Below are 12,500 nucleotides of genomic sequence, written 5' to 3' on the forward strand. Positions count from 1 at the left end.
TTTTAAAGCTGCTCCAGACGTCACACCGTGATTCCCGCCTTTACCGAGTCTCCGCCGCCGCCGCCGCTGCTGCTGCTGTTGTTGTTGTTGTTGTTGTTGTTGTTGTTGTCCCGCCTGCTCTTGCTGCGGCCCTTGGTGTTGGGCAGCTTGTTGTCCTTCTTCCAGCGCATGCGCCGGTTCTGGAACCACACCTTCACCTGCCGCTCCGACAGGCAGAGCGCGTGAGCCACCTCGACCCGGCGGCGGCGCGTGAGATACCGGCTGAAGTGGAACTCCTTCTCCAGCTCCAGGACCTGCTGGCGCGTGTACGCCGTGCGCAGGCGCTTCGGCTCCGGACCCACGTGGTTCGGATTCACTGGAAAAACAAAAACAGAAAATAAACACGTTGTTTAGACGTTTAGTTCAGTTTTTCTTTAATTTCCGTTTCTGTACAAATTAAATCAGTTCAACTAAAATACTTTTGATCTGTTTAACTTTTACTGGTTCAGATTTTTACTGTGTTTTTGTTGCTTTAATCCACATGCATGGAGAACTGGGAGCTGATTTTACTGCCAAGCTGCAGCTTTTTGCTTGTTGCGTGCGCGCGCGCGCGCGCACACACACACACACACACACACACACACACACACACACACACACACACACACACTCTCTCTCTCTCTCTCTCTCTCTCTCTCTCTGCTGCAGGGCCATAAGACTTTATGGGGCCGTAATTCTCACTGAGTCTCACTGAGCTCGTAAATAACTGGACAACAAAAAGCGGCTCACAGATGGAGCAGAAACAGAAGAGACAGATGGACAGACAGTCAGGTAGACAGACGGACAGATGAGGCAGGGACTCCGGGTCTCACCGTGCGTTACGTGCACCTTCTTCATCCAGGGGTAAACCACCACTGGCGGCCGCTCTCTGCTCGGACACGCCGCCCTCCGCTGCACCTGAGCCGGCTTGCCGCAGGTCGTCCAGGCCGGGCCTTGCTGCAGGTCCCCCACCGGGAGCCGGTGCCCCTGCTGCAGGTCCCCCACCGGGAGCCGGTGCCCCTGCTGCAGGTCCCCCACCGGCAGCCGGTCCTTCCCGGGGCCCGTGCCCTCCCTGCAGGCCGGGTAGAGCCGCTGCGGTGCGTCCTGCGCAGAGGGAGGATATGCGGGTTGCTGCGGGTCGTACTGAGGCGGAGGCGGCTGCAGGTTCTGGTACCCCCCTCCGTAGCTGCCTCCGCCGTCCTGGGGGCAGTTATAATACCCCCCCTGGTCACTGAAATTACTGTAATCTTCTTCACAAGGCGGGAACTGCGGCTCTGCGTATTTACAGCTCAGCACGAACGAGTCCATGATTGATTTATAGCGCGGCTGCTGCGGAATACTAATTTTTCTTTCTGGCCCTCGGTCCGTGTCGGTGTCGCCCCTCTGGCATCCGGCCATCCTGCGCCTGTCAAATAGACGGACGGCCGCGCGGGACACGTGACTCCGCGGCCAGCCAATGGGAGGCTACCCCGGGTTGTTTATGTAGGCCGTAATGGGCTCATTTGGAGAGAACGTTGGAGCCTGGAGGAGAAGAAACTCCTCCGATACCTGAACCGATCCATGAAAAAAACCTATCGATCACCCCCCACCTCCCCCACAGATGGCTGGAAAATTAATGTGACCCAAGCGGAGGCCGGCGGGCCCAGGTTTGGCCTTGTGGCGGTCAAAGGGCGGACAACAAAACGCGGCGCTGCGAGCAGAGAAAGGAGATAAAAGGCTCCAGACAGTGACTAGTGTTCGGCTTTGTTCGGCTTTGTTCGGCCCGGGGTCAGGCCCGGGGCCCCTCAGCAGCAGCAGCAACAAATGATGAAAAACGCGACAGGGAGAGAAAAAATGAAGCAAAATGGATAAAAAGCTGAAAGAGAGAAAATGAAAAAGCTGCAGAGACTGAAAGGTTTTCTTCATCAGTCAGGAGCTCTAAAGGATCATAAATCTGGTCCAGAGTCAGCAGATCTCAGAATGAATGAATGTGAGCTGAGACTCTTCTAATGGAACCAACAAACCAGTCAGAGGTCATCTCTTTAACTAAACTTTATCTCATTCAGTCATTTACTGCTGGATTTAGCAAACTTTATTTTAAAAATGTTCCATCAACTGAACATTTAATTTGAACTCAAAGTTTGATTTAAACCTAAAATCAAGTTGATGTAAATCAGAGAAACTGACTTTTTTTAAATTCATTTCTGACTTCAGGACTTCATGTAAATTAAATTAAGAGTATTTTGTTTAGCAGAAACCTTTAAAAAAACATGAGTGAAATCTGACGTCATTCTGGATTTAATTTAACATTTCTGTCATTTTGAAGTCATTTCGGATGAATTTTATGTAATTTTTTGACAATTTTTGTCTTGTTTTGGACGAATTTTGGAGAAGTTCTGAGTCATTTGGCACAAAGTTTATGTCATTTTTGACAAATTTCAGACAGATTTTGAGAAAATTTGACAAATTTGTCAACATAAGAGTGAAAGTTCTGTTTGAGTGGAATAAAACCATGAAGTTTGAGTTATTAAGGACTATAAGAGTGGAATAAACCTTTAAAACTAAAAGTGTTTGGGCTGAAAATAGTGTTCTGGGTGGAATAAACCCTTTAACCCATAGTTTGTTATTTTTAATATGCAGTTTTTATCTTGTTTGAGATGTTTTTGGAGCTGTTCTGGAAAAATCTCACATCATTCTGTACATAATTGGAGTTATTTTAGATAAATGATGTTAAATTAGTTAGAAAAGTTCTATTTAGGAAGAACAAACCTTTAAATTAAATGTGAATACATCGACAGGAAGCAGCATTTATGCTGGAATAGATAATCAAACCATCATTTTTGTGCTAGAAATGGTTTCAATGGTGGAATAAACCCTTCTAAGTGTTCGGAAGCCAGAATTAATAGTTAGAAGTAGTTATAAAATATTATTTAACAGGAATCTCACATCATTTGGACATGTTGAGACATTTTTTAATAAATTTTAGGTCATTCTGGACAAATCTCACACCATTTTGTTCATATGTGGAGTTGTGTTGTGTGTCTATACAGACAATGTATGGATAGAAAGCAGTATTTATGCTGGAATAAACCATGAAAACCACAACTATTGAGTTTTAAAGGTCTGTTAGGGTTTAAAAAAAACAACCTTTAAAACTGATAAGAGCATCCACCTTTAAAGACTATAAATACCTGGACTGAAGCAGGATTTGGTGGAGTACACCTTTAAACTACAAGTACAGGATGTAGGATTTGCTGGCTGGAGTTTATTCGGACTGTTTGCTCCAGAACACAGAACTTTAGTATTTTAATTAAATTTTCGTTGAGTTTTCTGCAGACTTCAGATGAATGGAGGTGAAAACAAACTGAGATTTAATCCAGACTCAGACCATGAAGCTTCCAGCAGTCTGGTCCAGTGGAGTCTCCATGTTCTAACCTTTGAAGATCTGCTGGTGTCTCCATGTTCTAAGCTCATGAAGGTCCAGTGGTCTCTCCATGTTCTAAGCTCATGAAGATGTTGTGAAGGTTGGTCATGGCCCATGGACTCCCCTAGAACCCAATCTGTGATGAGGCAGCTCCACACACATTCGGTTCTACAGGGTATTCATGGACGACGGTTCTGATGGAGACTTCTTCCTGCTGCTGAGGAACATCTACCACCAAGATGTTCTGATGGATTCAGGTCACCACTCACACTGTCCAAAGTCAGACAAGTTTCCATTCATTTTGGACGATTTAAACTTGTTTTGAACTCATTTTCTGTCATTCTGGACAAATTTGAATCATTTTCTGACAAATTTCACTTAATTTGGGTCCAATTTTGTCTCACTAAAGACAAATTTCAGTTGATTTTTGAGAAATTGTAAGAAATTTCTCCAAAATTTCTAGTCATTTGCCTTCAAGTTGGAAAATTAAGAATAATTTGCAGTCGTTTTAGGAACATTTTAGTTATTTTGGACAAATTTTAAGTAATTTTGAACAATTTTATAATGATTTGACACATTTTGAGCATTTTTCAGCAACTTTTACCTCATTCTGGACAGATGTCAAGTCGTCTTAGGCAAATAATTGGTCATTTAGAAAGAACTGACATAATTTGGAGAACATTTTACATCTTTTTGAACAATTTCTATTTTGTTTTGGTCAAAATCTGAGTCTCCTTTTGCACTCATGTAGCTTTTCCATTGTGAAGTCATTTTGGAAAAATTCTGAGTAGCTGTTGGGAAATTGTGATTCATTTTGGACAATTCGTTTGATAATTTGGGTAAATATCGAATCAATATAGAAATATTTTGAGTCACTTGGGGAAAATTTCAAATCATTCCGGACCATTATTATTTGTTTATGACTCATTTTCAGTCACTCTGGAAGTGTTTTGAGTCATTTTGGACAAATTTTAGGTAATTCTGGACTAATTTTGTGTATTTTTGAACATTGTTGTTCAGAGTCTGCATTTCTTTTCCATGTGGAGCCATGATGCAGACATACATAGACCCAGTCCATAGGTCCAGAACCCTGAAGGTTCTGCTGTTCTCAGCTCATTTAGAACCATGTTCATCAGTTACACGGTGTTTTTAGTCTGTCTTTAGTTGTCTGATGGTTCTGGTGTCGACTGTAATCCGGTCATCATCTAGTGGCCTCCATGATGAGGTGAATGCGATGTTTGTGAGGTTTGTTTTGCAGCTGGGTGGGAGGAGGCAGATTTTGAGAACATAATAACATCAGAGGGTTGTTCTGCTCCCAGCGGAAGGAGAGTAAATCTGCTGGAAAGGCCAGACGAGGTAATGTTCACGAACACTGATGGAGGCGTCGGATGGAGCTATGCTGTCATCAGGACGCTTTAGTAAACAGTGCTAAGGTTTAACTCAGCCGCACATGCTCAGTAGAGATCCAGAAAAGGTTCTGGAAAAAGTTACGGAAAAGGTTCTGGAAAAAGTTCTGACAGTCTCAGCTGGTTGGACATGTTTTATTTTCTTCAGATGTAGTAGTACTAGTAGCAGTAGTGGTGGTAGTATTAGTGGTATCACTAGTAGCAATAGTACTAGTAATAGTAGTAGTAGTAGTAGCAGTAGTAGTATTAGTAGCAGTAGCAGTATAGTAATAGTGGTAGTAGCAGTAGTAGTAACAGTAATAGTAGTAGTGTTATCAGTAGCAGTACTAGTAGTATTAGTATCAGCATTAGTATTAGTAGTATTAGTAGCAGTAGTACTTCCCATCAGCTCTTCTACTAAACACTAGAATAAAATAAATGAAGTATTTTGTTTATCAGAAACCTTTAAAGAACCATGTGAGTGAAATCTGACGTCATTCTGGATTTAATTCAACATTTATGTCATTTTGAACAATTTTAACCCATTTCCAACTCATTTCAGGTCTTATATTATATTATATTATATTATATTATATTATATTATATTATATTATATTATATTATATTATATTATATTATATTATATTATATTATATTATATTATATTATATTATATTATATTTCATTTTATATTATACTTCATATTTCTAAACTCATTTTGGACAAATTTTCAGTCATTCTGCAGATTTGAGTTTCTTTTTATTTATTTTTGGCCAAATTTCAGTCATTTAGGTCCAATTTTGAGTCATTAAAGTTCCATTAAAGCACATTTCAATGATCTCTGGACTGATTCCGGACAGACTTTGGGAAAATGGGAAAAATCTGAAGTCATTCGGAGCAAATTTTGGACAAATCGGTCAAATTCCCAGTCAGTATGGAAACATTTGAGTCACTTTGGACGAATTTTATGCAATTTTTTTGCCAACTTTTGTCTTGTTTTGGATAAATTTTAAGCATTTTGGGGAAATTCTGAGTCATTTAGCACATATGTTAGATAATATTTGACAAATTTCTGGTCAGTTTGGAAACATTTCAGTCATTCTGAATGAATTACTTGATTAAATTTGTTGTATAGTTTGTAACATTTGAGTTATTAAGGACTGTAAACGTGGAAAAAACCTTTAAAACTAAAACTATTTGGGCAGAAACTAGTGTTTTGGGTGTCAGACTGTGGAGTTTTACTACACTTACACCAGACTGTTTCTGCGGGTTTTAACTTTTTTTCTGTATTTAAATCACATTATTTTTCGTGTTTTTTTCTGCTCTTTCTTTCAGCCTTTCTAACCTTCTAAAGCATCTTTCTGTGTTTCTCTGACTGATGAATCTTCAGCTTCAGTCTGAATCCTGCTGGAACTTTCATTTTCTTTTCATTTCTTTTTTCACTTTCTTCCTCCTACAGCAGCAGCAGCAGCTCTACCTCTGAAAGGATCCTGAACTTCTTTAGGAGCTTTCAGAGCGCATTCTTCTCCCTGGACATCTCCTAGCTGCGGTGGGTCGCTGCGGGGTCAGCCCGGTGCTGACCGCTGCTTCACCAGTTCAGCAGTCCTGCTGGACAGCCGGGGGCCGCTGGGGGCCGCACCGAGGACAACCAGAGTTCAGCTGTTTGTTGCTAAATGTTGAAAACGAAAGAAGCAAAACGTGATTACATCCAAAGCATGATGTAGCAAAAAATCTGCACAGAGTTCTGCCTGTTTTTTATTCGTTTTTCCTCCAGAAAGTCCTGCAGAACTAGAACCATGGAACCCTCAGTAGAACCATGGGACCCTCAATAGAACTATAGAACCCTCAGTAGAACCAGAACCATGGAACCCTCAGTAGAACCAAGGAACCCTTAGTAGAACTGTGGAACCCTCAGTAGGACCATGGAACCCTAAGTAGAACCAGAACCATGGAACCCTCAGTAGAACCATGGAACTCTCAGTAGAACCATGGAACTCTCAGTAGAACCAGAACCATGGAACCCTCAGTAGAACCAAGGAACCCTTAGTAGAACTGTGGAACCCTCAGTAGGACCATGGAACCCTAAGTAGAACCAGAACCATGGAACCCTCAGTAGAACCATGGAACTCTCAGTAGAACCATGGAACTCTCAGTAGAACCAGAACCATGGAACGCTCAGTAGAACAATGGAACCCTCAGTAGAACCATGGATCCCTCAGTAGAACCAGAACCATGGAAACCTCAGTAGAACCATGGAACCTTTAGTAGAACCAGAACCATGGAACCCTCAGTAGAACTATGGAACCCTTAGTAGAACCAGAACCAAGGAACCCTCAGTAGAACCAAGGAACCCTCAGTAGAACTGTGGAACCCTCAGTAGGACCATGGAACCCTAAGTAGAACCAGAACCATGGAACCCTCAGTAGAACCATGGAACTCTCAGTAGAACCAGAACCATGGAACGCTAAGTAGAACAATGGAACCCTCAGTAGAACCATGGATTCCTCAGTAGCACAAGAACCATGGAACCATCAGTAGAACCATGGAACCCTTAGTAGAACCAGAACCATGGAACCCTCAGTAGAACTATGGAACCCTCAACAGAACCAGAACCAAGGAACCCTCAGTAGAACCATGGAACCCTTAGTAGAACCAGAACCAAGGAACCCTCAGTAGAACCATGGAACCCTTAGCACAACCAGAACCAAGGAACCCTCAGTAGAACCATGGAACCCTCAATAGAACCATGGAACCCTCAGTAGAACCAGAACCATGGAACCCTCAGTAGAACCATGGAACCTTCAATAGAACCATGGAACCCTCAGTAGAACCAGAACCAAGGAACCCTCAGTAGAACTATGGAACCCTCAGCAGAACCAGAACCAAGGAACCCTCAGTAGAACCAGAACCATGGAACCATCAGTAGAACCATGGAACCCTTAGTAGAACCAGAACCATGGAACCCTCAGTAGAACTATGGAACCCTCAGCAGAACCAGAACCAAGGAACCCTCAGTAGAACCATGGAACCCTTAGTAGAACCAGAACCAAGGAACCCTCAGTAGAACCATGGAACCCTCAGCACAACCAGAACCAAGGAACCCTCAGTAGAACCATGGAACCCTCAATAGAACCATGGAACTCTCAGTAGAACCATGGAACCTTCAATAGAACCATGGAACCCTCAGCAGAACCAGAACCATGGAACCCTCAGTAGAACCATGGAACCCTCAATAGAACCATGGAACCCTCAGTAGAACCAGAACCATGGAACCCTCAGTAGAACCATGGAACCCTCAGCAGAACCAGAACCAAGGAACCCTCAGTAGAACCCGAACCATGGAACCCTCAGTAGAACCGTGGAACCCTCAGTAGAACCGTGGAACACTCAGCAGAACCAGAACCAAGGAACCCTCAGTAGAACCATGAAACCCTCAGCAGAACCAGAACCTCCAACGCTGAGACTAATAATAAAACACTGCAGATAAACACAGATTATTTGTTTGTTTGTTTCTGGTTCATTTTAATGAGACATGAAGAGATTTTAATGAAATAATCTATTGATTTTTTTTTTCACTGATTTGGTTCAAAGAGGCAGAATATCACATTTAAGGAGTATTGGACTGAGAGGTCACTGGATGTTTTTATTTGGTTGTTGTTTGGTTCTTTTCTGGCTATTTTCTGTTTCTTTCTGGTTGTTTTCTGTTTATTTAGTTTTCTGGTTGTCTCTGGTGTGTTTCTGGTTATTTTCCTGTCATTTCTGGTTACTCGTTTATTTTCTGGTTGTTTTCTCGTTGTTTTGTTGTTATTTGATTAATTTCTGATTCTCTGTGTTGTATTTGTGGTTGTTTTTGTTGTTATTTGTCTTGTTTGGCTACTATTTAATTATTTTCTGCTTCTCTCTGGTGTGTTTCTAGTTAATTTCTGGTTGTTTTCTTGTTGTTTTCTGTTTATTTTCTGGTTCTCTGTGGTGTTTCTAGTTGTTTATAGTTTACTTTTTTATTTTCTGGGTCTGTCTGGTTATTTGTCTTGTTATCTGGTTATTATTTAGTTATTTTATGGTTCCCTCTGGTATATTTCTGGTTATTATTTAGTTGTTTTCTGTTGTTTTTTGTGCTATTATTTAGTTATCTTTGTTTGGGGTTCTTTGGTTATTTTTCGGTTATTTTCTGGTTCTCTGTTTAGTTTTTCTCCTCTCGGGGCTCTGCTGAGTTCAAAAGTCTTTTTTCTTTCTCCTTTTCTTTCTGTCTGTCTTTCTTTCTTTCTTTCTGGGGTCGTTTCACTTTTTCATCTTAGACAGGCTGACCGCTGGATCACCTCCAGCTGCCGGTCAAAGCCGAGCCGAGCCGCGCTAACCCGGGTTAGACTTTAACTGACCTCCAGCCTGCATGGGAACCAGAGAACAAAGTCCCACAGAGCCCAGGATTCTGGTTTTACTGGTTCTAATAATCCATTTATTAATAAAAACTTATTTAAACTGAATCTGATCCTTTAACCAAAGAGAAAATAAAAGCTGTAAAAATCAAAACCAATATAATTAATGTATTTAATGAAGATAAAAATCTAATTGCTACCACAGAAACCTGCTTTAAATGACAGAAAAACAGAAAAATGCCACAAATATGCCTGAATTTACATTAAAAATATAAAGAAACAATCTTTAATTTAACGCAATAGAATTAATTTAGTGCAGATTTTAAAGCGGGGTCCAGCTGAAACACGAAACTAATTTAAATAACTATCTGTAATTCAACGAGACAAAGAGAAGGCCGAAAACCACTAAAATAATTCTACAAAAACCTTCATTAAACCCTAAACCTCCCAGTTTCATTTATTTATTTTTTTTTACTGGTTTCCACATTTGCCAATAATCAGGAGGAAATATTCACCGAAAGCACACAAAAAAAAACTGCCCAGGAATCATAAAAGCCGAGTTAAAATGAGAGATTGTGTAAATGTGAAAACTGAGCAGCACACAGCCGCAGATTAAATACAGAACACTGGAGAAAAAATAAAAAAAATAGACGCAGTAAATGATCGTTATTCAGAGCATCAGGATCCAGTAAAACCAGAATATCTGCAGGAGAAACAATAAAAACCAGAATGTAGCTCCTTTAAAATCCACATTTCCTGCTTTTAATGAGATTCAATAATCAGATTCCAACTTTTAGCATTAAAACCAGAAACTCCTGAAGCTTTCTGGCGCTGAAAGAGAAAAACTGAGATTCAGTTTCACAGCAGAAAATAAAAAATACAAGAAATTAAAAACTCATTCAGTCAAACCAGGTTCATTTAGACCGAAATAGGAGAAAAAAGCAAAACGGAAAATAAAATAAAACCTCAGAAAAGGAATCATTAAAATGTGAAATATTATTGAAAACGTATTATTGTTATTATTATTTTCAATTTTTATTAATGTTCTTATTATTTCTTCTTCTAAAGGGGGATTAAAGTGTCCAAACACGCTTCATCCTGATGATCCGCAACATGTGCGGGAAACACGCACACGCACGCAGTATTTCACGACGTTCGTTCAAACTCGTGTTTTCTTTCCGGTAAAATTCCTCCAAGCAGCTGAGATCCGAGCTTTTCCCACAGACTGGAGATATTTTGATCTTTGTTATTTTAGGATGTCCTGAATGAATGAAGCTTCAGATAAAAAGATTAAAAAGTTTCTCTGTCAGCTGCAAGATGTTGACACCAATCAGCTGTTTTATTGATTATTAATCAGTCTGAGGATAAAAACCCTTTAAAGGAATTTAAATCTCGTCTCACCGGGTTGGTTCTGAGGCCTGGAGGTCACAGTTTGAGGCTGCGGGAGTCCAGCGGTCCGTCGGGAGGTTTGGGGCCCTCAGGCAGCTCCGGTGACCCCCGGAGGGTCCCGGCGCCTCCTGCCCCCCCCCCCCCCCCCCCCCCCACCCCCACCCCCCACCCACCATAACTTCATATCTGCCATCCAAATATGAAAAGCCGCTGCGCAGATCTCGCGGTACAACGCGGTGGTTGACGGCGGTAGAATCCGGTCAGCGCGCATCGAAGCCGATTACCGGGACCTGATCTGGGTCCTAATCCGGGACCGGGACCCTCCTCCGGTCCGTCTGGCCGCCGGTCGGCTGCGTTCTCCCGGTTATATTGTGGGGCTCGTCGCAGCAGCAATAAAACACACTTTATTACCGTCACGTGCTCGGCTCGTTTTTTTCCCGCTACTCCCACAAGGCTTCATGAATTATTAGAGTCCAGAAAGGCGCCAAACAGAAACGAGCTTCAGTCTCTGGAGGTTTGAGCTGCTGCTCCACCGGCAGCTACGCGTTCTGACTCTTTATTCCCAGAGTTTAGATCCAATTCTTTTCTAACTGCAGCGAAAATTCACCACAACAGTTTTATTTTGGTGAAAAATTCGTGCGTAAAACCATCCTACTGTGTGCGTAAAATGTAGTATTGTTTTTCATAAAGTTTTATAAATTCATACGTAAAATATCCTTTTCTTTGTGCTTCACTATTCTCCTACGTGTACGTAAAATAGTTTATTCTCTAAGTAAAACTGTGTGTGAAAAAATATCCTAACTTCGTGCATAAAAATAATCTTCCATTTCTAAATTTGTGCGTAATTTGTTCCATCCTTTGTGTGTAAAATATTGCATTCTGTGTGCGTAAAACATCCTGAATTCGTGCTTAAATTATCAGATCCTGTGCGCTTCAAATGCCCTAAGTCTGTGCCTAAAACATTCTTTTCTGTTTTCCTAAACGTCTCGGCTCTGTGAGTGAAATGTCCTAAATTCGTGCGTAATATGTTCCATCCTTAGTGTTTGAAATATAGGATCCTGTGTGCGTAAAAAAATCCTATTTTGTGTGAGTAAAATGTCCTAAATTCTTGCGGAAAATCTCAGATTCTGTGTGATTAAAATGCGCTAAGTTAGTGTCAAAAATATCTTTGTCTGTCTGCTTAAACTATTCGACTGTGTGCGTAAATTGTCCTAAATTCATGCCTAAATGATTATATTCTGTGTGTTTAAAATGTCCTAAACTGGTGCCTAAAATATCCTTTTCTGTTTGCTTAACTTATTCTCCTCTGTGTGCGTAAAATATTTTACTCCCCAAGTAAAGTTGTGTGTGAATAAAATATCCTTACTTCGTGAGTAATGAGTTCCATTCTTTCTCTTTAAAATATTGTGTTCTGTGTGCGTAAAGCATCCTAAATTCGTGCTTAAAATGTCAGATTCTGTCTGATGAAAAGGCCCTACATTAGTGCCTAAAATATTATTTTCTGTTTTCCTAAACTACTCGACTCTGTGTGTAAAATGTCCTAAATTCGTGTGTGAAATACGTTGTTTGTTGTGAGTAAAATGTCCTAAATTCGTGCCTGGAATTACATGTTCTCTTATCAAAAGCACCAAATCTGTGCGTAAATTGCTCCATTCTGTGCTAAACACAACGTGTTTGGTGGACATGGACGCTCCTGTTCCGTGCTTAAAGCGGCCAGTGTGGCTCATTCAGAGGCCGGTTTGGTCACTTTCCTCCAGAGGCAGCCGAGACTGAACGCATTTCTCCGGATGTGTCTGGAATGTTGTTTGGAGCGTTTGTTTCCTGCTTTGATTTCCGTAAATGGAGGCGCAATAAAGCCATAAAGCGTCGCAGAGAAAACAAGCCGCAGCTCTGAGCGTCAAACTGGACGCAGCTTTGTTGCTTCAGCGGCTC

General features: G+C 41.3%; 2 protein-coding genes and 1 long non-coding RNA gene across 3 annotated transcripts in view; 1 reads left to right on the forward strand and 2 right to left on the reverse strand.

Moving 5' to 3' along the window:
• LOC111569215 (homeobox protein Hox-D4b-like) overlaps positions 1-5,289 on the reverse strand; it is a 5,764-nt gene extending 475 nt beyond the window's left edge. Inside the window, exons 1-2 of the mRNA XM_023271231.3 lie at positions 852-5,289; positions 1-355 (exon numbers count right to left, since the gene is read on the reverse strand). The exon at positions 1-355 is cut by the window's left edge and continues 475 nt beyond it. Of these exons, the coding sequence (XP_023126999.3) occupies positions 21-355; positions 852-1,416 (900 nt within the window). The 5' untranslated portion in view covers positions 1,417-5,289 and the 3' untranslated portion in view covers positions 1-20. The remainder of the gene's footprint in view (positions 356-851) is intronic.
• The window catches only part of LOC111569216 (uncharacterized), a 13,940-nt gene extending 5,804 nt beyond the window's left edge, over positions 1-8,136 (forward strand). Inside the window, exon 3 of the long non-coding RNA XR_002746198.2 lies at positions 6,266-8,136. This is a non-coding gene — a long non-coding RNA (uncharacterized LOC111569216). The remainder of the gene's footprint in view (positions 1-6,265) is intronic.
• Positions 6,337-12,500, reverse strand: part of LOC129350759 (activating signal cointegrator 1 complex subunit 2 homolog) — an 11,541-nt gene continuing 5,377 nt past the window's right edge. Inside the window, exon 2 of the mRNA XM_055018259.1 lies at positions 6,337-6,475. Coding sequence (XP_054874234.1) covers positions 6,395-6,475 — 81 coding nt within the window. The 3' untranslated portion in view covers positions 6,337-6,394. The remainder of the gene's footprint in view (positions 6,476-12,500) is intronic.

This window comes from Amphiprion ocellaris, chromosome 16, assembly GCF_022539595.1.
Source record: "Amphiprion ocellaris isolate individual 3 ecotype Okinawa chromosome 16, ASM2253959v1, whole genome shotgun sequence".
Lineage (NCBI taxonomy): Eukaryota > Metazoa > Chordata > Actinopteri > Pomacentridae > Amphiprion > Amphiprion ocellaris.